Source organism: Sceloporus occidentalis, unplaced genomic scaffold (assembly GCF_023333645.1).
Source record: "Sceloporus occidentalis isolate IW3139 unplaced genomic scaffold, rSceOcc1.0.p SCAF_183, whole genome shotgun sequence".
NCBI lineage: Eukaryota > Metazoa > Chordata > Lepidosauria > Squamata > Phrynosomatidae > Sceloporus > Sceloporus occidentalis.
Genome location: NW_028317163.1, coordinates 363885 through 388140, shown reverse-complemented (window position 1 = coordinate 388140; position 24256 = coordinate 363885). Strand labels below are relative to the sequence as shown.

Sequence of the window (24256 nt, the reverse complement as noted above, 5' to 3'; positions counted from 1 at the left end):
TAGCCTACTTTACCTCTCCTCCTGCTAAGTCTCTCTCCCCCCTCCTCATCCTACTTTGATAATCCCTCTCTATTTTACAAAATACAAAACCAGGTTCCATGCAGGGCTTTAGTACAGAAAGTAAAGGATTCTAGCAGAATTGAGCCTTCTATGAATCACTTTTTGGAAAATTGGTTCCTCTGAATAGTCTTGGGAGGAAAAAACGTTTAATAAGATCCAGAGAGGGTCTTCTATTACAATCTGCTCCTTAAACAGGTGGAAATGAGACTTTCTCAGTTATACAAACAGGGACCATGTGATTGCACTCTCAGCATTTCTAGATATAATATATTCTCTTAAAAATATCCCATTATCTGGAGGGTTATTCTAGACTCAAATTGCCAGTGAAAGGTGATATTTCTAGAAATCTAGATCATTAATCTGCTTCAAGTTCCTAAACGTGAGAAATCTCTCCTTAAAAACTCCAAAATATTAGAAATGTATATATTAGAAATATATATTATATATGTGTTTATGTATGTGTAATTATATCATGATACCTGTATAGTTTTTATGCGTTAATACTACAAATCACACACAAGCACATTATATATATAATTGTAGAGATTTTATAATTGTATATAATATAAATATATATATATATATATATATACATATATATATATACACACATCATTATATATATATGATTATATTTATATGTATGTATATATATATATATATATGTTTTTATACATTATAAATGTTTTAAAATTATATTCTAATATTTATATATTTATATTAAATATTTAATATTTATTTTATTTAAATTTTATTTAATATTTAAATATTTATATTACCTATACATAAACATTTACATATTTAAATGTGTGATGTGCAGAATATATATATATATATATATATATATATATATATATATATATATATACTTTATATACATCAGTGTTGTATATTTATATATTTCGATGCCTACAAATTACCATAGTATTTATCAATCCTTGTAGCCTGGATAATGCTTTTTCCGTGGGCTCAGCCAATGTAATATATAAACAGCCTTTCTGCATTCATAAAAAAAATCAAAAATAAATTGTGCCTCTCATTAATCCCTTAGTGGGCAAGCTGACTGCTGGGTGGGAGAGAGAGAGATCATATTCTGCAGAGAGTCCAAATCATTTAAAGTTTGGGTGCTGGGTTTGTGTTAGGCACCCCCACCCCCCACCCATACACACACCCTTATTAATCAGAGATGGGGTAAGTAGATTGTGTTCTATGGAGGCTTTGGCATATTGCATGTCAGACTCCTTCAAGTGACTGTGATTCCATGTGATGTCAGTTAAATGCTACAGAGAGTGATCTCACAGTGAAGATGCTGGCTATCAAAATAACAGAGGCTCCACAGAGCACCCCTCAAAGCTCATCATCTGCTCTCTAGAAAGGTAAGGTACCCAAATCCTGTTTTTCTCCAATAACATTTGCAGTGTGGACACTGGGCAGCAGCTAAAGTAAATGGCTGGGATGTACTAACAAGGTCTACCTTTGCCTGTCACTTTGTGTGTGCATTGGTTAATGAGCAGTAATCTGGAGTCCCTGGGTGTCATTGTTCCTGACTATGTTCATTTGAATGTAAATAGGTGGTATGGCTATAGTAGTAGGTGGCTTATTAAATTGATTTCTCTGCAGGCTTTTCTGGAATGCAGACTAGAACAGAGTGAAGATTTGGCTGCACATTCTCTCTCTCACTCTCTCTCTCTCTCTCGGTGCCACAAGCATGGCTAACTGTGGCTCATTCGAGACACTTAAAGCTCCCTGCCAAAGACTGGACACAAGAAATGGGGTCTCCAGCACCCCCAAGACCCTGGCTTTCTCCATTGAAAGAATTATGGCAAAGAATTCAGATCCTAAACCTACCTTTCTTGAGTCAAGCCATCCTTTAGAAACAGAAAACAAGAAAATTCTCAATCTCTGCTCACCCATTCCCTGCATCATCCCATTTCAATCTCTGAATTATGATGTCCACAGCAAGACCCTCCTGAACTATACTGAGATGTGGAAGACAAGTTTGAGGGGTGCCCTGTGCAATTCCACCAGTGTCTGCAAAACCAGCTGTGGTCTCTGCTCCAAATCCGAATTAAATATGGGACATTTGGCTCTGTCAAGCAGCAGGCTTATCAAACCCCAAGTTATTAACCAGACTGTGGGGGTCCCTCCAAATGGATCATTATATTATTTCAACTACCTGGACTCTTCTTACCAGACAAGTGATATTATGAATGGGGATCTCATTTCTTCAAGTATTTTAAATGCACAAACTCCAGCTACCCTGACAGCTCAACAGAAAATGTTTTTACTTGAAAACACAAAATTTAGCCTTTCCACAGAAAAGTTCCCAAATCCTCAGTATCCCCATAAGGAAAGACTCCCAGGACACTTGGACCAAGTTATGAAGGAAAATACAGCCTTATCAGTGGACAGAAACTGCAAAACCCACAGCAAAATTAATACTTCCACTGGTGCAGACGGGAAACCCAAGATCTTCACTTGTGAAATTTGTGGAAAGGTAAATTTATATATAAAAATATGCAAAGATAAATGAGAATTTGTAAAAATTAGCTTCTTTTAAATTGCGCAATTCCATAGTAATAACCCCATTTTGTAATTAATAATTGCATTTGATTTACAGTTATTTAACTACTATTTTATACTATTAAAATATATGCTTATTTAAAGGATGCATAAAAAGTAAAATTTTTAACAAAGACAATTGTACAATGTTACAAACTATTTTAATAATGTAACACATTGTTTCAGTATATATTTTTACGATACATTGTTTTTATTTCTGTGATCAAATCACACTAATAATAATAATAATAATAATAATTATAGCATTTTATTTATTTATTTCATTGTAATTTCCCCCAGGTTTTTAACGCACATTACAACTTAACTAGACACATGCCGGTTCATACGGGAGCCCGACCGTTTGTGTGCAAAGTTTGTGGCAAAGGGTTTAGACAAGCAAGTACGCTTTGCAGGCACAAAATCATTCATACCCAGGTAAGAAATGGTTAATTTTACCCTCTTCGTCTTAAAATGTCTGATTTGATTTTTAAAAATAATTTTCCTTTAATGCATTTTTATACAAATTTATTTTGTTGTTGTGTGTAATTTTTAATAAATATTTTGCACACTGAAACATAATATAAGCTTTCTAATGTGTTTTTATATGTTTATTTGCAGGAAAAGCCTCATAAATGCAGTCAATGTGGAAAAGCTTTTAATAGGAGTTCCACCCTAAACACGCATATCAGGATCCACGCAGGGTACAAACCCTTTGTTTGCGAGTTTTGTGGCAAAGGATTTCATCAAAAAGGTAAGTTTTCAAAAAAAAAATAACAAAACATTTCTGTAACAGTAACAAACCTAAATGCTATATTCAAATCCAAATAACGTTTTTCAAAATGGTACGTTTGAATAATTTCAATGTATGCATTGTCGCAGTTCGTTAAATTAAAAAGAAAAAATATATATATATAACAAAAATACCAATAAGGTAATTGTGTTGTTTTTAACAATGTGCAATAGCACGACATACAGACTAGATGTCAATTGTATCAATTGTAATTTAACAACACATCTTCTGTTTAATCTAAAATATTATACCCTTATTTAATTGTGATAATATATATTTCTTCATTTAAATTGGCTGAAGTTTTCCTTATGATTCTGTTTTTAACAACAAAAAAGGGATTTAAAGTTCAGATCCACTTGTAGCTTTAAATTACTCTGCATGAATAATCCTAAAACATGCTTCTTGACAGTATTAAAAAGATTACTATGTATAGGATGTGCCATTTTTTAGTAAGATTTTTGTTTAAATGTTTTCTGGGTCATCGCATCGACCTTGCTATAATATTTTCATCTGTCGGTTGTATGTTCAATTAGCTTGATACAAAATAAGTTTGACAACTTTTAAATTCCACTTGCGGGACACATTTTTAACGAAGTCCAATGCAAAAAAAATGTATTTTTAATTTATTTTGTAAGAAAAAACGTTGATGGAATTTTGTTTATTAAATATTTTCTTTTTTTCCTATAATTTCAGGCAATTATAAAAATCACAAACTCACCCACAGTGGGGAAAAACAATACAAATGCACTGTCTGCAATAAAGCATTTCATCAGGTCTATAACCTAACTTTCCATATGCATACTCACAATGACAAAAAACCCTTCACGTGTGGCACTTGTGGGAAAGGATTTTGCAGGAACTTTGATTTGAAAAAACACGTGAGGAAATTACACGACAGTGGGACAGCATCCTGTTCCTTGAAGGATATTTCCAGAGCCGGACAGAGCTAAGGGACTGTGTTTCTTCATCACTGTGAGACAAAATATAATTCCACTCAGTGGATGGTTTCACAAAAAAACCACTTGTTCTTCAGAAAATTATTCTTTGTGACACTTTTTTTTTTTTTTTTTTTTATTTCTTAATGTTCCAATTTGGTTCAGTTTCCTTTAAAAAGAGGGAAAAAAATAATTAACAGTCAAAACTATTTTTTCTAATTAATTTACTATACAATATCTTTAAAAAAATGTAAATTGCTCTCCAGGAAATAAAATTTATACAATTGTGTAAATGGAAGGATTTCATGTACAACTGATTAAGAAATTAATTCTATGACAATAAACAGAAGGTTATTCAATTCTTTTGCATTATAATGCCATTTCCATCTGGCCTTAGGCTTATTCTAGTACAAGATGTGGGTTAAAATCTTTCAATAATTTCTCTTAAAATAGTTTTAATTAATGATACATTTTTAAACTGATGTAATTCTAATTCTATATTCTATAAATCTAGATCTCAGTCTACAGTAAGTATACTGTTTATGTTTATATTGCTTTTTTGCCTTTTCCTTTTTTTTATTATTATGAATGTATCATTATTATTTAGTATTGCTTTTTTGCATTTTCTTTTTATTATTTTGCATAGTTGTATTATTTATTAATGCAAATATAATAAGATTGCAATTTAGGAAATAACAATTACACTGAATATTAATTAATAATTAGTCATAAAATAAAGGATACAAACAAATACTTCTTAAAATAGTTAAACAATGTGAAAATCTATAACTATTTTAGTTATGATTAGAACTATTTATTTGTATGCGTTATTTATTTATTTATTTATTTGTTTTTGTTCTTGATGGCAGCTGTTAAGCGTCTGACCACAGACACAGGCAGTGTTAGGCAACCTCTGGTTCTTGCTGCTGTGTTCTGCAACTCCCATCACGCACAGCCATCCAGTTGATGGATGCTGTGCACACAACAACTGCATGGCCTGAGGTTGTTCCTCATCAATCTGAATGAGGGGAGTATAGTTACTATTAGATGCAAAAACATGGACTGGTTGCTTCCCTCATTAAGGTGTGTTTAAGCAATTTGCAAAAGAGTCCTCCTGTCCTCCAGTGCTGGTGAAATGATCCCACATTACATTTCAGAGTAATGACCCAAATTAAGTGAGAAAACAGGAGCCCCTTCAAGAAGCATTAGAGAAATCACTCAATAACCCCCAGGAGGTGGCTTGGCCACATTAACCCTGTGCTGCTCATAGCAGAGACTACTCCATAGCTGGATGAGAGCAGGCAAGGGTGTCCCCTATCCCCCTCACTAATGTCCTAATGTGTATTCTGCTCATGCATTTTCTGGGGATCTGATTGCAGTTAATGAAGCAGGATGGGGTTGTAGTCACTGTTTCTGCTGTCTCAATTTAGCATAGACAATGGAAATTATAATTCAACAATTTGTCTGCAGTAATTAATAAGAAACAGGGAATGAAACACTTCATTGATCCAACTGAGCAGCCCATCTGATAGAGAGGCTGTGGATACATAGCAGAGCATGCACTGCAGGGATTATTACAACAGATAAAATAAATTAAATTGTCCTCATTGTGTAAAGTCAGACTCAGAGCATGAAATCATGGTAAAAATTAGAAGGTGGAATGTTTTATTTCTTAAATGTCACCATTTAGGCCACTTGGTGCATTTCACATGCACTCAAAAATTCATTGCATGTGTACAGGTGGATTTGAGAGCTGCACTGGCACATGAGGAACTGGTCATATTAAATGCATGCACAAATGATTTTTTATACTAATTACTAGATTGAAAAAGGGGTTATTTCTTCTGATTTTTAACAGAATATGAGCTTCCATTTTTTTATCACAAAACTTAGGAAAGCAACTGTTAAAAATATTTAAATGTAAAATCATCAATAATTATAACCCTTTAATAGAAATATCCTTTTTCAGGGACTCATCTGTATTCAAGCATGAGATGCAGACTGGGAATAACTATATTAGGTAGAACCAACAGTGTTTCAAGACCCCCAAGTGCCATGGACCCACCAAAAATGGCATTTTGGAAGTAATGAAACTGATACAATTATATTTGAAAAAAAGATCATTTCTAATGGTGTGCTCAAGCTTTACTGGGCCCACATCTCCCCCTGATTTTATATTTAAGGGTAGCCTTGATAAAAAAGGAATCAAAACAAAATACTAGCTCCGCCCAGTTCTGGCTATGCCAGACCCAGTTCCACGAATGGAACCCTACAATAATTCTACTATAATTCTACATATAACACTAATATAATTCTACATTTGTGTCCACTCACCCACCCCTTATGCCTTTAATATTATTGGTCTTTTTGGGTGGATTATGAGTGCCTGTAGTATTTGCAACAAGAAACTTTGGATGACATTGTGTCTCATTGTATCTTAACATAAAAGGGTTATTATATTAACCTGTACAGGAACATGAAGGGGGTGGCTGTCTTGTAATTCACTCCCTTAAATATCTTGTGTAGTACTATATTTGGGCAGCAGGTGGCGATATATAGTCCTTGAGATGTGAATTTTGCTTAAAGGGACACTACAGCCATCATATGTAGTTTTATGTGTGTGCATGACACTTTATTGCATTCTCATTGTGTCAATAATTTGTACGCACTGCCTAAGTAGAGTAAATTCTTTAAAAAAAGGGTATACCGCTGTACACTTGCACTTGCCCCACTGCTGAGGTCAGTAACGGCACTTTAAGAGGTTGAAGATATGTTGAAGAGTGAGATATGAATAAGGCAAAATTTTATTCGGGTAAAGATTTATTTTCGGGAAGGGTTTAGGCATTCAGCAGAATCTTCATGTTTCTAATACTGATTAAAGAAAATTAAAGTGTTCTAATGATAAATCAACCATATCAAAGGTAAAAAAATAAGATAAAATGTATTTTCATGTGAAAACAATTTCATTGTTGATTTGCATGAAAATAAATAGGTTGTGGTTTTTTACTTAATTAATATCAACTCCAGTTATGTTTGTTTTTTTTAAATAGTAACCTAATCACTAGTTTAAAAATAAAACATAAAGCAAAAAATTCTACAACCCGATACATGAAGGGATGAAAGGGTTAATCGGGTGGTCCGGTAAGAAATATAAGGGACAGAAGGTAAAATAATTGCTGCCTCCCATACGGTTCTTTTCTTCTCACAAACATCTTTGTTCTATAATTAGTTAAGGCTTTGAGCGTAACACGGAACATATATATACATAAGCTAATGATTTGGTTTTGAGTAGGTAAGAACATTCTTTGTGGAACACAACTCGATGAGACCGAAAGATGTTTATTAAAAAAAAAATACCAGTCTGACACCAAGGGAAAAAAACATAAAAGATAAAAAAAAATAAGTGAGCCTGGAAAAGATAGGAATAAAAGATGGGTGTGAAGACATTTCTATAGGGAGATACAAATGGATTGGTCATGTTCAGAATGGCAATAAATATGATTTTTATGAATTTTTTATGGCAGAATATTTCAATTTTAAGCATTTTCTTCAAGATGGACAAAATTATATGTAATATTTATTTGCAAAGAAACATAGAATTTGATGGGAAATCAGACCCGTTCGACCCATCAAGCTTGCCTGCTGTAAAGACTCCCTCACTGTATAAACCTCTACCACTTCTACTGAGAGGTTGTTCCGCTTATCTACCATACTCTCAGTAAAATGGAACTCAAAGGGCTTTTCCCATTCCTATCTTCTCAGCGTGGTCATTTCTCCTTCTCTTTTTCTCCACTTCTTGTTCTCCATTCCATCTTTCTTTTGTCTTCTCTGGTGGTCCGCTTGTCCTAGCTCTCCGCAACGTTAAGTGCTTCACTAGGCTAAAAAAATGGATCCGCAGGGAAAAAAGAGAAATGCAGAATTGAAAGAAGGAAGAAATGAAGAACAAGAAGCAGAGAGAAAGAGATTCAGAAACTTAGAGAGTGTGTGTGAGTGAGAAAGAAAAAAGCCCAATGAAATGCAAATGAAAATTCAGAGATCTTTGCTTCATTTTCATTTGTTTTGCGGGGGGGCCCCCTCCTCATTTTCAGACTTTTGTACGAATGGACGAAATCGACAAACTCTAAAAAAATTTAAATTCTTATGAATCTGAATGCATGTGTCTAGTGTACATTTTTACACTGGTTGCAATTTACTTGCAATTCCACGCACAACCACAGGGGGTGTGTAGAGATTTTAGGCAGCATTTCCACCATGACTAAAGTCTTTGCGCTTATGATCTCTCTCGTTAGTGAGTGTACATTGAGCATGGTGAGCTGAATGGCTTCCACATTGCTTCTGGACACTATGTTTCTTAGGATTGCCAGCACGGCCATGCCCATCTGTGTCACTGTCGAGAAAAATTACATAAGTAATTTTTCCATGCAATATCATACTCTAAGTCAGTAAACAGACAATCGAGTCTTGATGTTTTCTTGTCAAACATTCCCCAATTTTGTCACATTTGCAATTCCGATCTCAATGCTGCCCTAAAAAAGCCGGGATTCAATTTATTTATAAGCGAAGATGCTAAATGACGTCCCAGTTGTGCTCATTTTCACCACAGTGAGAATGTTATACATCTCCTCCGGTGTATTTAAGTGTTACCACTGGAACAATTGAAAGATCAGACTTCAGTAGGTATCGAGAAAGTAAATATATTTCTAAAGAAATAAACCCTTATGCATTAACAGTATTCCAAATAACGTTTTCTGGATTCTGTTGTACCTGTGAAAAAAACAAAACAAAAAAAACCTATTTTCTTTCCTGCTTGTCGTCAATTGATAGAATTATTTGGATATTTTGTGGGAACCTGCCCTGCCAACCACTTTTGTCTCTTACTATACTTTAAACCTTTTTAAGGGATTAGGTGTAGCTTTGAGGACGTTCTTTAAATACATAATTCTATAATTAATAATAATAATACCTATAAGCCAATAGTTAAAAAAATGTTTTGGAGTTCATGAATTCACCTATGACGTCATGTGCTTCATCTATATCTTTATAGAACATATTAGTAATCCTCATATTAGCATCCATTTCCTTCCCGCAGAAACACGCTTCTTAACGGAACAGCTGTTCGTTCAGGCAGGTAAGAAGAAGCTTCTGATGGTACAAATACTTCCCATCAGGGGTCCCTTCTGGACTAAATTTTACTTTGAATGCAGAACCATTTTCAACATGATGTTGCTAGTATTCATAATTGTGGATTGAGACGTCATCAACTAAGAAAGTTGTTTTTAAATTCTACTCATGGAACGTAGTTTTTCAAAGACATTTAAAACACATAATAAATCTTCCTCCTCTATTCCGAGATCTAAAACAATTAGAAAAAAATAAAAAATGTATTGCAATTAAAACAATCAGAATATATTAAGAGTTGGATAAAGCACTATAAATATTCATTTCTCATAGTTAAATTCCTTTGGATGATATGCAGACAACCGAATAGGAAGGTTAATTGAGATATCACGTCCGCCATGGATGTATCAAAAGCCACCATTATCCTTATAGGACATGCTGCCATGATGGACTTAAAGCAATGATCTCTATAAATGAGCACCACATATGCTCCAAAATTCATTTTAAGTCACATCTCCAGCTCTGAAATTATAAATATATGGGTCCCAAAGTGAAAAAAAGCAGTTCAGACCATTTTGACATCAACATGCAAACTCCTTTAAAACATTTATCTCATCAAGTGACATTTCTGTGATGCCCTCCTGGAACATTAGAGAAGAACGCCACTCCAAAGCCCCGCATGTTCTGGGCACAATAACCTCTCCAGTGCCTTTTGTGTAGCGTTTGTGTTCTCCATGTTGGCTCTAAAGGTTTTTTTTTACTAGAAGAGGGTTAAAAAAAAAAATCAAAAGGCCCGGGGCAATTAAAAAAATCCTAACCAAAGGATATGGAGGGTATCCTTGTGTGGCACAGGTGTAAAACTGGTTCAGGGCAAGCCGAGGAAGCGACAATGGCTCCAAGAAGTAAACAACCGTTGAGTTTCCACGTTGGCCTTTTCTCTGCATTTTGCTCTAAATGTCTGAGCAACCAGTTTGCTCCCAGAAACATGTTAATTGCCAACGGAGCTCATTAAATCATGCACATGCAAAACACGGTGAGAAAGATTAAATGGACAAAAGTGCTATAATGAACTGTCAACAATCGGGTACATCTACACAACCAAGATCACTCAAGAATGAGGCATTTAGAGGCAACAAAAGCTTGTCTGAACAAGAAGAAAAGACGACCTAGACTTTTGTTTAGTCAACACAATTGATTACAAATGAGAGATTAACAAGATAGCTTCAGATTTTTTTTTGAAGGGGGGGGTATAAGAAGAAAAAAAAAAAAAGAGAAAAGTCCAATTAAGTTTGCCGAATGTTAACTACATAGTTTTCCATGCTTCCTCCAAAAGAAATTCTCATTAAATCATCCCTGGTGATCCTTTTGGAGAGCGACTTTGTCTTCATGATGGAGAACCGAACGGGAGTCATGGAAAAGCAAGCGTAAATTCTTGGCATAATGATCACAAGCGACGCACTGGAGGAAAGAGCCAAAGGGAAGTTAATGAAAGTCTGACAAGCGGCTTGGATCTGCTCCTGGAGAACAGTGATGAAAAGATGGAATTGGCCAACAATTATTCTTTTTATCAAACATAAAAAGACCAATCTGAAACAGTGCTGCTTGAAGCTTGTTGAAAGTATATCGCACAATAAAGGGAAACAATGGGCAGGCAACTGTGTACTCTGCTAAGAAATAAAAAAAAAAAATGGGGTGTGAATAAACTGGCACGGCCATATTTTTTTAAGGAAATATGTGTATTTCATCAATATTAACAGAAGTATCAACAAGCGTCTCTGGATTTTTTTTTCTTCTTTATTTCAGAACGCACACATATTGCTGAGAAAATAATACAAGGGTACCAGAAAAAAAAAAGATGCCTGTGAAATAGTTTAAATTCTATAAAAACACACAAAAATATAAGGGAAAAAAATACTAAATACAAGATTTTTAATGTGACCATATTAAATATTCCAGAATGATAAAATAATATTTACAGTGAGAAATAAGAATTAATAAAATAATACAAATTAGTAAAATAATCATAAAAAAGCTGATACATTGTATGTTGGGTTTTTTTGGGTGATGATCCAAATTATAACAATAATAAGAAAAATCGTATGCATAAGTTTAGCAAAAAATGCACAGGAGCTGAAGATGAAATGTTATGATTTAGGGAATATATTCATGTTCAGGTTATGGTCAAAGTGTCAGCTTTGGTGGTTATTTAATATATAATTATATAGTAACTATCCATGGGAATTATCACTCTAAGGAAGTGTACATGGTTTCCATACCAGGTATGTAAGGGGAAGTGTTCATGATTTTTAGGTACTAGGTAAAAAATTAAATTAAATTGAAATTTTATAGCAGGAACTCATAAGAAGGACGAGGAGGTCTTAATAATAAGTCTCAGAATGATGAGGCGCAATAATGTCTGTTTATACCAATTGAAAATATAAGGTTAACAGTAACAAGCATTAATGTAACTTCTAATTACAGCTCCATGGCTGTTCAGATAATTAAGCAATTAACGATCGTACTCATAATTTCGTTGTACTAATTTGTTTCTTAAGTGAAAACAAGTGTCCAACGCTGACAGGTAATTAATATTAGATTTACGACTCACGTCAGGCCCTTATGAGAAATATGAAGAAGAGAAGAGTATTCAATGAGGTTTGAAAGGAAAAAAGCCAGCACTCTCTAAATGCAACGACGTTGTGGCTTGTTACGTGGGTTGGATAAACCTTGAATTAACTGGTTATGGTTGTATCGGTCGGACGAAATACTACAATTGGGGGGTGGGTCGAGTAATTTCAGTAAAGTAAGAACATTTATCTAATCTGAAGAGGGCCAATGTCAGCTCTGTTTGTGACAGAGGAGGAATTGTAAACCTTCCAAGGTGGCCCTGGGCCAAAAATTGGGTCTTTCATTCTATTATTGAGAAAGATGTTGGAAAGGAGCAAGTTCTCTAAGGAAAAAAAGATCTGAGTAGGACCCAGAAGCAGGGGTATCCAGAAGGGGGGGGGAGAGGGGGCACTTGCTCCCCATCCCCTGGAACTTCAAAGAGACCCACTGGAGCAGCAGCAGGGGAGCGAGAAACAGGAGCTTGTTTAGAGTAGGTTAACTAGATAAATAGGCAGAGAAAACACCTAGAAGTCTGCAAAAATGTTTTTTTTTTACAAAATTCTAAATACCCCTTAGCTGTCAGAGTGGTTTGGTACGGGACTCCTCCCTTCACTCTGGCAGCTGCTCCTTCACAGACACAGAGTCCCCCCGCATGGGCAGAGACATAGTTTGGAGGCTACAGACACAAGGTAGTTTTATTTCAAACATGTATTACAGCTAGGGTTAGTTAATACGTCATTTCTCATGACACTCAGCCACTCTAGTACATTAAGCATCATGGGAAAGTTAGTACTCAACAACTGGAGTGCCAAAGGTTAGCCTGTTCTTTAATGATATGTTTTTTCATGCACAATCATTCAAATATCAAACATCTAGCATTGAAAATATATCAAATTATTAATAATGTCTGCTGGAAAGCATTCGGGAAATGCTCGTTTTTGGATGATGTTGGTCTAACGGGACATTTTGGTTCTTTTCCCCTGAAGGCTAAAACTGTGACACGAACTTTGATCTTCAGATGATTGTCAGAAGCGCTTGGCAGATCTTCAATCTAGAACTGTGACATTAGCTGTCTCCAACGTCCCCACAGGATGGATCAAAATGGGTCAAAACCAATTAGTCATTTAACCACATGACGGCTCGGTGTGTATATAGCATCTTTCTACCCATGATACAGCTGGAACGAGGCCAAAGTGCATTCAAACAAAGCCTTCGAATAGATTGTAAGATTTTAGGATCAGGGTCCTCTTCTGATCCCTCATATGAACTTGCAAGAGTGACACCACACAACTCTATTAAAGTACATTGGATGGTTGGTGACCCCTTTAAAATTTACAAGCGGTTTAGCATAAAAACATAAAAATAATCCGTCCTGACGCGATCCTTATTTTCTTTCCACGTCTGATGTCTTCCTAAAGCTGTCGGGAATTGGAGAATTTCATTTGGTTTTGGGACCCCCTTCTTGTACAGACGTACCTACCAACTGCAGAGTTTCTTTACCCGGTGAGCAAGTTATCATAGATAAAAAAAATGTGTTTATAAAACTCAGCATTAATATATACAATTATATGAAGGGTGGCATTTCACTATGCCCGCAGTGACAAAAATAAGGTGCCACTTTGTCTGCATCAGCATTGAATGCCCTCAATGTGTCTCGGGTAGTCTTTTAGACGGTGGTGACGCCATCTAGTGGTCACAATGAGCATATCATAAACATGTTTATAGCTAATTATCACCTTCCAGGCAAGACATGACCCAGGCAAAAACAACAAACGTGCCTTTGGGTTGGTAAAAGATTTTAATGAATTACATAGCATTAAAGCTATGACCGATATTTTTGTCCTGTGACTAAATTTGTGGTCATTTGGCTGCGTGGGATCATTTTTTTTAATAACATTTTTCCGTGGACCATAAAGCTGCCTTCTTCCCTGTGGTTCAAACAGTTGTTATGTATCAGATCCAGAATTTTGCTTGATACGATGTAAATACGCAAGGCCTTATAATCCTTTTAAAGGGGAAAGCCACATTTTTTCCGTCCACCGTGTTCGCCGAGCCAGTACCGACACTAACCGGAGATGAGTATATCGTGTGTTCGGCTGAACATATCCAATGCACAGAAAATAGCTGGTGTGGAACGGGGTAAATGCAGACACCCCCCACCCCACCCCCGTGCACTTTAAAAGGGGCCACTAAAAAATTTGAAGGGGCCTCTTAGCTATCACATGTATTAACGTGCAAAAGATGGCTGCAATGTCCCTTTAAAAAATAATTCACAATTCTGGACTAAAACTTTGCAAGATATAACAAAGAACTGAAGTAAAATTAGATATTCATAAACTCAATCACATCCTGTAAATAAATGAATCCATGTGTACGGTAACACAAAAGGTGTTTTATTTTTGTTTTGTTTTTTTTAGTTTTTTTTAATAATAAAACACTTTTTGTTAAAGAGCCAGACAGCACATTCCAGCCCAAGTGTTTCATCCTGAAGATTAGTTTTCACCTTTTCAAGAAAACACATTATTGCTCGTAATCAACATCTCCTTGTTATTAAAATCTGTTAGAGAATTATAACATGAAGCATTATACTTTGGAATGGTGTTAATTTGCTGTCAAGGGATGACAGGTAAGTAGATTTTCGGCTAAGAAATGTATTCTGATGATGAAATGAGCTGTCTTGGCGCCACTGAATCTAAATTGGAAATGTAACTAGAATAGTCTTTTCGATGATGATGATGATGATGGCTGGATACAATGTTTCAAAGGCAGCCAAGGATCTTCTGTAAGTATTGTATCCGCCATAGGTTCTGGATAATAAGCAACGTGTTCTTCCCAGAAAAATCCTACCAACAAGAAATGCTAGATAGGGAGAGGTATGAGCAGTAGAAAGAGAGAAGAGCTCATGCCGTTGTACAGAGGACTGCTGAGACCTTACTTGGCGTATTGTGTACAGCACTGGAGATCGGATCTCCAGAAGGATATAGATGGAGAGAGTTCAGAGAAGGGCTGCTAAAATGCTTCATGGATTACAGGATAAAATTTACCAGGAAAGGTTAAGGGATCTTAATATATACAGCCTGGAAGAAAGATGTGACGGGGGGGGGATATGATAGAAACATTTAAATACCTAAAGGAAGAAATACTACCACAACAAGAGGACATAGTCTTAATTTAGAGGGGCAAAGGTTTACAAGTAATAACTTTGTATCTCTAGAGGTTCTTAAACTGGTGAGAGAAGCTGGAAGGCGGTCAATTCATGACGTTCTGCCCTTCTCTGTACTCATGGGTCTCCAAGAGCATGTGGCAAAGTTGAGACAAAGTTGTGTTTATTTTGGACCTTCTTGCAACTAAGTATCCAGCAGGTCCAAGAACGTCTTCTGTGCGTTAACTCGTGTCGGGCTGGGAACAGTTAACGTGATTTTAGTGATTGTATTTGCCCAACATGCGGAGATGTGCCTTCGGCTACCCAAGATCCTGCGCCATATTGAACAGTCACAGTCTGGTCAAATTCCAGAACACCAAATTCAGATTGAAAATCCTTTTTCTTGCAGGCTTAGATGACAAAAATGTTAAATTAGTTATTTTTAGCACTAGTTTTTGGTCTTTCGACAAAACTGAAAGAAAAAGATAACGTATTTACCCAACTTCTTTCCAGATAAACTTCCATAAAACTCCCAAATAGTCTTAATATTTCTTTCTGTATCGCATAGTCTTCGTAGTTTTTTTTATGCTCGAATTAAAAATCATTTTGTTCTAAAAAAAAAATCATTGTGTTTTAAAAAGCACATTTCTGCCACTAGCAATATGCCTTACAGACAAGAAAGCATCTGCTGGAGACGGAGCTGGACACCAGGAGTGATTCTAGATCATTCTTACCGATCTCCAAGACTTAAAGATTTTTGGGCGAGTTTCTCGGGTTGCGTCTGCTGGTTCTGGCAACATTCGTGGCTCGGCTGCCAAATAAGCGCTAAAAACGAATGAAATGCTGGATATCTGTGTATTTTTCAGTATGTTTTTCTAGACAAACCCTTCAAACTTATAATGAATATTTCTTTTTTTTTGGGGGGGGGGGGACAGTAGCCAAAAACCGCATGTTTAGCCTCTCACATACGGAGGGGAGGTTATAGCGCTAGTTTAATGCAAAAGATGGACCCCGTGCGCATGATGTTAAGAAGACAAAGATCATAGTAATACAACCCAAACGGCTTCTCTTAATTTTACTTTCATTTTTATTATTTATTATTTTTAAATATTGAATGATTAAATATTTCACAAAGTTAAGGATAATGTGCTATTTCATTAATCAAATGGTCTCCAATGGAACTAAGACCCCTGGCATGAAATTGCTTTGTGCAAATGAAAGCCTTATCTGTGTTTAAAAAAAAATTAAGATCTAATTTAGACTTGAAACCATTTTTTTTTTTTTTTAAATTGAATTTTTGAACACAGCTACTGTTTTTAAATACAAAATAAAGAAGCAGAGGCTCAGCACTCTTCAAGGCAACGTTTCGACACAGAGGTCTTTCTCAAGCTACTGTTTTTAAACTAAGAATTGGGAAAGACAGTAAAGGGGTGTAAAGGGGTAAAATGAATAACAATTAATAAGTAACTGAGATTCCCTGTTTCAGAATCACAAATATACTTGGTGTAGTTTGGAGTCCAATGGGACAGAACCGCAATCAAGACCTTCCATCACATAATCTGAAACTAGAAGATCAGAGGCTTAAATATATAATGAAAGGAAGTTTTACCTGACTGAGAGGGTGGTAGATAAGTGGAACAGCCTCCCAGAAGAAGCGACAACGAAGGCACTTAAACGTGCAAGGGATCGGCGTATGGCTCCTGAAGACGAGACCAACGACTGATTAAGGTTTGAGTTTTTACAGCAGGAGAAACTGAGCCATGGTTACTTTACATGGGAGATTCTATTTAAATCCAGGTGAAAAAGGCATACATGAGATTTTTAAAGGATTTTAGAATCGCGGAGGATGATTCCTGGGAAATGGTAACGTTAACATCCTGCTAAGCAGGACAATTAGACCCCCGCCGGGCTCGTTGTATTACAATTAAGCTAAACTAATGTCTCTGATTTATACAGTTACTTATGGGCTCAATGACCTTGTTTGTTTTGTTAATGAGATATTTGGAAATGATGACGGCCCCACTTGCATATAAATACAGTATTTTTGTACATCCCCCCCCCCCACTCCCCCAGGGTCAAATGTTGATCTAAGATAAACAAATTAGAGGATTTGAAGTGTTAAAACAGTGGAATACATGAAAGTAAAATATTACAAAAGAGTGGAAAAAGTCTAATATAGAAAAAAATGCAAAGCAGAGTAGGACAGTATGAAATATTCCGACCATTTATAGCATTAAAGAAGACTTAAAACTTTCCGGGTATTGCATTTGGTACCTCGTCCTGATTGGTTGCTTTTATTACTATGTTTTTTAAGTATTTTGGGGTGTATTCACTAAACAGTTAATTTGCAGGTAAGTTCTCACAGCCCCCCCCCCGCAGTAAAGAAGAATACATATTAAATTATCTTTCTTGCTAAAACATTTTGTTGCCTGTTTATTAATGTAATCAAATACAGGAAGCGTGACTGTTCTTTGCCAAAATAGATCAGCTTCTGAGAAATTGGCTAAAATCAAAACTGAAGCCCATGTCAAACCAAAGAAAGAGAAATAAAAGGAGTTTAATAATATTTTGAGCAATATTTTTTTTACTTAACAAAGCCATCTGTTATGGAACTCATTACGCTCGGGACATTTAGGGTAGGTATCTAAACAACTTTCTCTTCCAATAATGTTGATAGTTGGGAAAATGTTTACATTTAAAATATAACAAACATATAATATATATATATATATATAGCATGCATACATTATACTTTTACAGTATTTTGCATCAAATTACCCTTTTTGGTATGTTGCTGCCACCTAGTGGTGAAGTCTGTTTCCACAGGACTCAGTGAGGCTCAATTAAGAAATCCATAGCCTACCATAGTTATTATTATTATTATGAATATTTATTCATATAGCGCCAGTAGTTTAGGCAGAGCTTCTTACAATACATATATTCAAAGGGTCTGACAAATCTAGAACTTACAGCTTAAGGCAAACCGATACATTAGGTAGATGTTCTCTGTATGCTGGCTGCATTTCCTCCCCATTCGTTAGATATTATGTAAAGGTGAATTAGATACTATATGGCTCGCTATTTTTTTTATTGGCTAAAAATGCCATGTTTTGATAGGGTTATTTTCTATTTATCCATAAAAGTAAATAATATTTACAGAAAGGTACCGGATGCTAGCGACCTCTGGTGGCCAATATAAAAAACATATTCTTACTAGGTTTCAAACTTAAACCATCAGAGACCACTGGCCGGTACATTAAAAATTGTGTATTTCCAAAATCCCCCAATAAATTAATTATTTTAAATTAAAATGGAGAAATAACAAATCCTGTGATTTTATCTCAATCTTCTTGAAAACAGGCAGAACCGAGACTCGAGGACATATTTTAATTATTGAGCAATGATGGTAGCATTTAATAAATGGGATATGAAGAAAGGTTTTTTCCGTGAAAAACAACAGTATAGGAGGATAATTTTAAAATTGTGCTATTGCTGATAAAGAAATTACAGATATAGTAATACTGTACAAAGAAAAGAGAAAAAAAAAAAGAAAAAATGACAACTCCAAATACCATTTTTTTATTAAGCTTAAAATACAAATAACGGAATGTTCTATATAAGGCAGTAGAGACTTGTCTGCGGAAGAAAGAAGACAGAAGAACAAAAAGAGGCAGGAAAAGAAGCAGAGCTGTGGAAAAGGAGACGGAAACAAATGGACCAAAAAGAAAATAATAAAAAAAATAGTCCAAATTATTTTTGGTCCATTTGTGCGAGTCTGATCTGTACAGATGTTCCAAGACGTTAAAAGCACAAACTTTTCCTTTACAAATCGTTATCGTCATTATAGACGTTGAATTTAACGTGAAGGAAGAATGATCAAAGTTCAAATTTTCCCCAAAGTGGGTGTCATCTTGGGAAGGTCTTATATCCAGAAGGGGGCAATTTCTTTTCCCTTGAGATCTGCATAGTCTGGGAACTCTTCAACTTCTGTTTCGAACGGTGCTGATGCTTCATATCAAAAGGGCCTTCAGCTTTCCCTAAAAGAAATTGCTCCCACTTTGGGATTTCCGCTTCCACAAACTCCCAGTAGTGCTTCTAAAACATAAAAAAATAACGCAGACATGAGTGAATATCAGTAACACGAAAGGGGTAAAATAATTATTTTATAGTATCCTCAGCTGCACTCACCTCCAGACTAATAATGGCAGAGGGTGGGCTGGATTGCACAATGTTTTTGAGTCGTTGTTCCACTAATTGCAAATCCTGAAATAAAATACATAAGTCAAGGGTGTTAAAGGTCCGATCACGTGTTTAATATTAATATCCACTAACATTAACGAGACAGGCTCAACAAAAAAGAAGTCATATTAAAGTACTTTTTGAGTGCTTTAATATGTATTCTTTAAAAAAAGGTTAAAAGCATTTACTTTAGGGAGAAGCTCCAGCTTCCCTGCTTGCACCATGATCCGCTTATTCTCACCGATGTTGAAATCAATAGGAGTGCTATCCCATATGCATTCAAAGGGTACGTTACACGCCATCCCGTGGGGGCCAGTGCTGGAGCTGACTGGTAATAAGTATATTACATCTCCCGCACGGTTGGGGGGAGAGGGATGCAGATTCCCCCCACCCATGCATTTGCTTAAACCCCAAAATCTTAAAGAGGCCTCTAAACTATCATCTGCATTACATCACATATGACAGCAGACATGTCATTCGGTTTAAACAGAACAGTTAATAATACTTTGTATTATAAGGTTCAGGTACAAGGAACCTTCTGACGTCCCACAATTTGTTTTGGGCCTGAAAGGGTTAATTTAAAGCGCATGGCAGACCTTACCTGCAGCACAGCCTGATTTCTTGCATGCGCTGCTCCGGCGTCTCGCTTCCTCTCCGTCGTGTAGTTATCGCGCTCTTCCCGGCGGAAACTCAGTTCCTCCAGAAGCCGAGCTCTTTCAGCCTGTCTGAATGCAGAAAATTCAACAAAAACAGACATTGAAAGTTTGTTTTTTTTAACAGAAAAATAAAACAATGTTTGAAACGCGACCAAACGCTGATTAAAATTTAATTTGCTTAAAAAAATAGGAAACAAAAGGAATGTCTGAAAAAAATAACATTATATAACAACACAGCTTTACTATATTTATACTACCCAGGAAGTAGAAAAAAAAAACAAAAAAAAAAAACCTGAAAATTGCTATTTTTCTTCTTAGATTCTGTATCCTCACCAATTTTGTTGAATATTTAACTTTTTAATTATTATTTTTTTGTAAGGGGCCCATCCATTCTTTGCTGTTAAAAATAATTACTTCAAAATTAAAATGAAAACATAAACTGAAGGGTTTCCACAAAAATCGACGTTTCTGTGCATGCGCTTACATGGCTTCACACCTTTTGGCCAACTCAACTTCTCTGTCCAAGTGCGAAGGGGTCGCCGTCATTTCACGAGCTGCAGGAAAGGGCATGAACACGTTTTCTGCGTTAATATATGTAAATATATATATATAACTCTGTATATTCTTCAAAAAAGGTGAAAATAAGTAAATAAAGCACTTACCTGAGGTAGAAGCTGCAGCCCTGCTCCAGCAGCTGCCCTCCCTCTCCGCGGTCCAAAGATTCTTGCCACCGATTGGCTACTTGAATAGAGATGAATTAAAACCTCTGAGTTTGGTAATTACTTCTCTTTGTATAAATATCCTTAGAGGTTAAATGAAGCATATATGCCCCTTAGCAGATAGTTAACCCGTGGTAACCCGAGTCCAGGGCAGGGTAAAGGGCTCTGGGGTTAGTTACCTGTTGCAGGCCATTCGTATGGCATCATGTGAGCTCAGAATCTGCACAGCACCAACATCACTTCCGTGTACAGCCGTTACCATAGAAACCAACCGGAAACAGCGGCCTGAAAGCCTCGAACGTTGCTCAGAAGCGTCAGGATTTTCTTCTTCTTCTCTTCTCTCTGAAAGCCGCACCGGAATACCTTCTTATGTGATGGGGAAAGATAATTAAATATCGACTATGTTTCTGCACATTAGAAGAGTCTGGTCTTCGTAAGAGGCGCCATTTTGCCGAAGCCTCTTCAAAGGATTTCTCTATCTCTTGGTCTCTGGAATCATGGCGGGGACGCACTGGAGACAAGTATCGGTTGCGTGTAGTTAATTGTGCAACGTGATTGGCTCCTAGCAGTTGCTTGTCGTCCAATCAGATGATTAAAGTTAGGCGTGTGAAGACTGTGTGCTGCTGCCCTCCTGTGGCTGTTTGTGTTCATAGCAGGAGGTGCTTAGAGGCGCTATAGCTGAAAGACAACCCTATCATGCTCAGCTAGTGTCGGGTAATGCTCATGAGTGTTTTGGTTCTGTTATGTTCATAACGCTTTTCCAAGATACAGAGGAGGTTATGTATAAAAAAAGTGATTTTACTGCAAATTTTAAATAAAACTAATATTATTACCATAGCAACCAACTGTAGTTTGGGGTAGCCGTATTAGTCCAGTGTATAAGAATGCAAAAAACCAGAGTGTTGCAGAATCTTGTAATACCTTTTTTATTGGACTAACAGTATTTAAAATAATAGACGAGCTTTCGGGAGTCCTCCCTTTATCAAGTCAAAAGCATTTCTGCTCAGAGGTTTTCAGCATATTGTGAGTTATGCGTTGTAGCGACTGGATTTTTGATCCTCAGTCCATTGGGGATGAGCCTTCTTTTCTTACAGTGAGATAAGAAGTATATGTCACTGTTGAGCTTTGTTTCCTTTGTGGTGATTTTTTTGACTTGATAAAGGGAGGACTCCCGAAAGCTCGTCTATTATTTTAAATACTGTTAGTCCAATAAAAAAGGTATTACAAGATTCTGGAACACTCTGGTTTTTTGCATTCATAGCAACCAATAATCCAAGCAGCAGGAAGCATCTTTTGGTTGCTATGTTAATAAGACAATTTTAAAAAGCTTGTACTTTTCATACATAGTGTCGAAAAATCCCGAATAGTCTCAGGGTCACACAGTCTGGATCTGCCTTCTTTCCATTCTCCCCGCTGTAATCATATATAAGACTCCCAGTTGGTGCTTTTGCTCCCAGTATGTTATGGTTGATATCCCTGCTTGAATGCAGGTGCCTCAATTAAGTGTCTCTTAAAATAAAGACAAGCCAAGGTTCCCATGAGGACTGGTATTAGAGCCATTTATGATTTGATGAGTTGCTACATAGAATCTGTGTGATGGGCCATCAAAGGGTTAATATTTCAAGACTCTCTGGTTCCAGAAGTCCTTCCGAGCTGCGCATGATCTGCCAACCTGGGCTGCTGTGATGGACCCAACTCACAAGATCAGATAAGCAATACAGAATTTTCCATCAGATCAGTCCTCAAACCTTAATCAGTCGTTGATCTCGTCTTAAATTCAGGAGCCGTATGTCTATCCCATGCATGTTTAATACCCCTTCACTGTATTACCCTCTACCACATCTGCTGGGAGGCCGTTCCACTTATCTACCACCCTCTCGGTAAATTAAAACTTCCTTCCATTCCATCTCAGTCTCTGACCCTCTAGTGTTAGATTCTGGTCTCTTGTTGTAACTTTTCTGTGTTTTCTTTTTTGGGGATATTTAGGTCCTCACAGTGTAGTTTAATACACATTCTTCTTTAGTGGGGCTGTCAGGGACATTAAACTGTCCCTTCAACTCGGATACATTGTAGCAAGTTGTGAAATAAAACACTAAGCTGGAGCCGGGCGCCGGGTGAAGAAAGTAGAGAACCCGGTCAATGCAGGTGCGATAAAAACAACATGTTGTGGGTGGGGCTAAAATTAAACACCCCCCCACCACTGACTTCCATATCAATTGACATTTTAAACACATGAATAATCCCCTAATGGTAGTTTTTCTTCTCCCGCGTTCAGCAAATCCACGTCCTCTCTCTCACATTAAACGGCTGCACGGAAAATCAATACGCAATCAGAGTAAACATGAGTAACCGATCCATCGGAGGTACTTAGCGGCCGGCTTAGGGTCATTTCTGGCATAAATTAAGACCTTTCTTAAGCCTTAATGAATGTTGAGCCGTAAAATACTCGTATTAATCTTCTTTTCTGGTTCGTGGCGGCGGATATCTCAATGTAAACGTTTAAGCACGAAGGGCCACACCGTTTGCATTCGGAAGACACGCAAAGAAATAAATGGAGTCGTTAGAACGACTCCCCAAACACACAAAGTCATTTTTCTGCGAAAAGCTCCGCAAACATCTTCATCCAACATTCACTGAAAATGTCAAATTTTATTTTATTTTATTTTTATTTTTTTCATCTGCGGAAAATTGTTCTGCCTCCCAACGTTGACCTCAATTAACATGGCTCCCATTGTCACTCGGTGACAGGAAGTAAATTGCAATTGCATCAATCTTTATCGGCAACAATAAGCCCTAACGAAAACAGGGCCTTTTGTTCGGCAAACATTGTGTCTGCCTAAGCTGTGTTTTCTTCGTCCGGCTAATTGGGGGAAGAAAAAAAAAATGAATAAATTTGCCTCCTTTTTTGTCAACATCGTTTTTCGCAAATGTAAATTTCAGCTACATAACCTTAATCAAGGAAGATGTCTCCGTATTGTCGCCATGTACCAAATACGTGTACAAATAAAAAAAAATACATTTTATTTTAAATCATACAATTTTGGGGGCTCAACGGCGAGAATATTTTCCGCATTCTCCGAGCGATAATGAATTTGATTTTGTCGGCGGCTGAAAGCTTTTTGCAGTTAGCGCAGACAATCACAGCTATTTTGCATGGTAGCGAAAACACATTAAGTTGTCAAGCGGCATTTATAAAATGATATTAGTTTAGAAAGTTAGGAGGAACAATGTTTTATTCACTGCTTAGAACTGGCGGCGGAGCGCGAGCGTAAACGATCTGCAATCCCGGGCTGGAACGTATGTACGAGAACGGTTATTAACCCTTTCGATTGCCGACCCACCGGGATATGCCTGGCCGCACGCTACGAGTGCGTAAACAGCTGTCGGCCACCGTCACCAGGCGGCAGCTGGCCTTAAAGCGCCGGGGG

At 36.6% G+C, this 24256-nt stretch overlaps 2 protein-coding genes across 2 annotated transcripts; one reads left to right on the top strand and one right to left on the bottom strand.

The window, feature by feature from the left end:
• The first annotated feature begins 1768 nt into the window (after positions 1-1768).
• On the top strand, positions 1769-4362 carry LOC149278694 (fez family zinc finger protein 2-like). The gene is made up of 4 exons (XM_089501858.1): positions 1769-2557; positions 2923-3057; positions 3241-3373; positions 4106-4362. Exons 1-4 carry the CDS (start codon positions 1769-1771, stop codon positions 4360-4362), a joined length of 1314 nt encoding a protein of 437 aa, XP_089357984.1.
• A 14758-nt stretch (positions 4363-19120) lies between these two features.
• Positions 19121-20655, bottom strand: LOC149278693 (centrosomal protein 15-like). Its single transcript, XM_089501857.1, has 4 exons — positions 20594-20655; positions 20055-20178; positions 19403-19477; positions 19121-19309 (listed from the first exon to the last, which is right to left on the bottom strand). The coding sequence occupies exons 1-4, from the start codon at positions 20653-20655 to the stop codon at positions 19121-19123; spliced, it is 450 nt and encodes a 149-aa protein (XP_089357983.1).
• Between the last annotated feature and the right edge of the window lie 3601 nt (positions 20656-24256).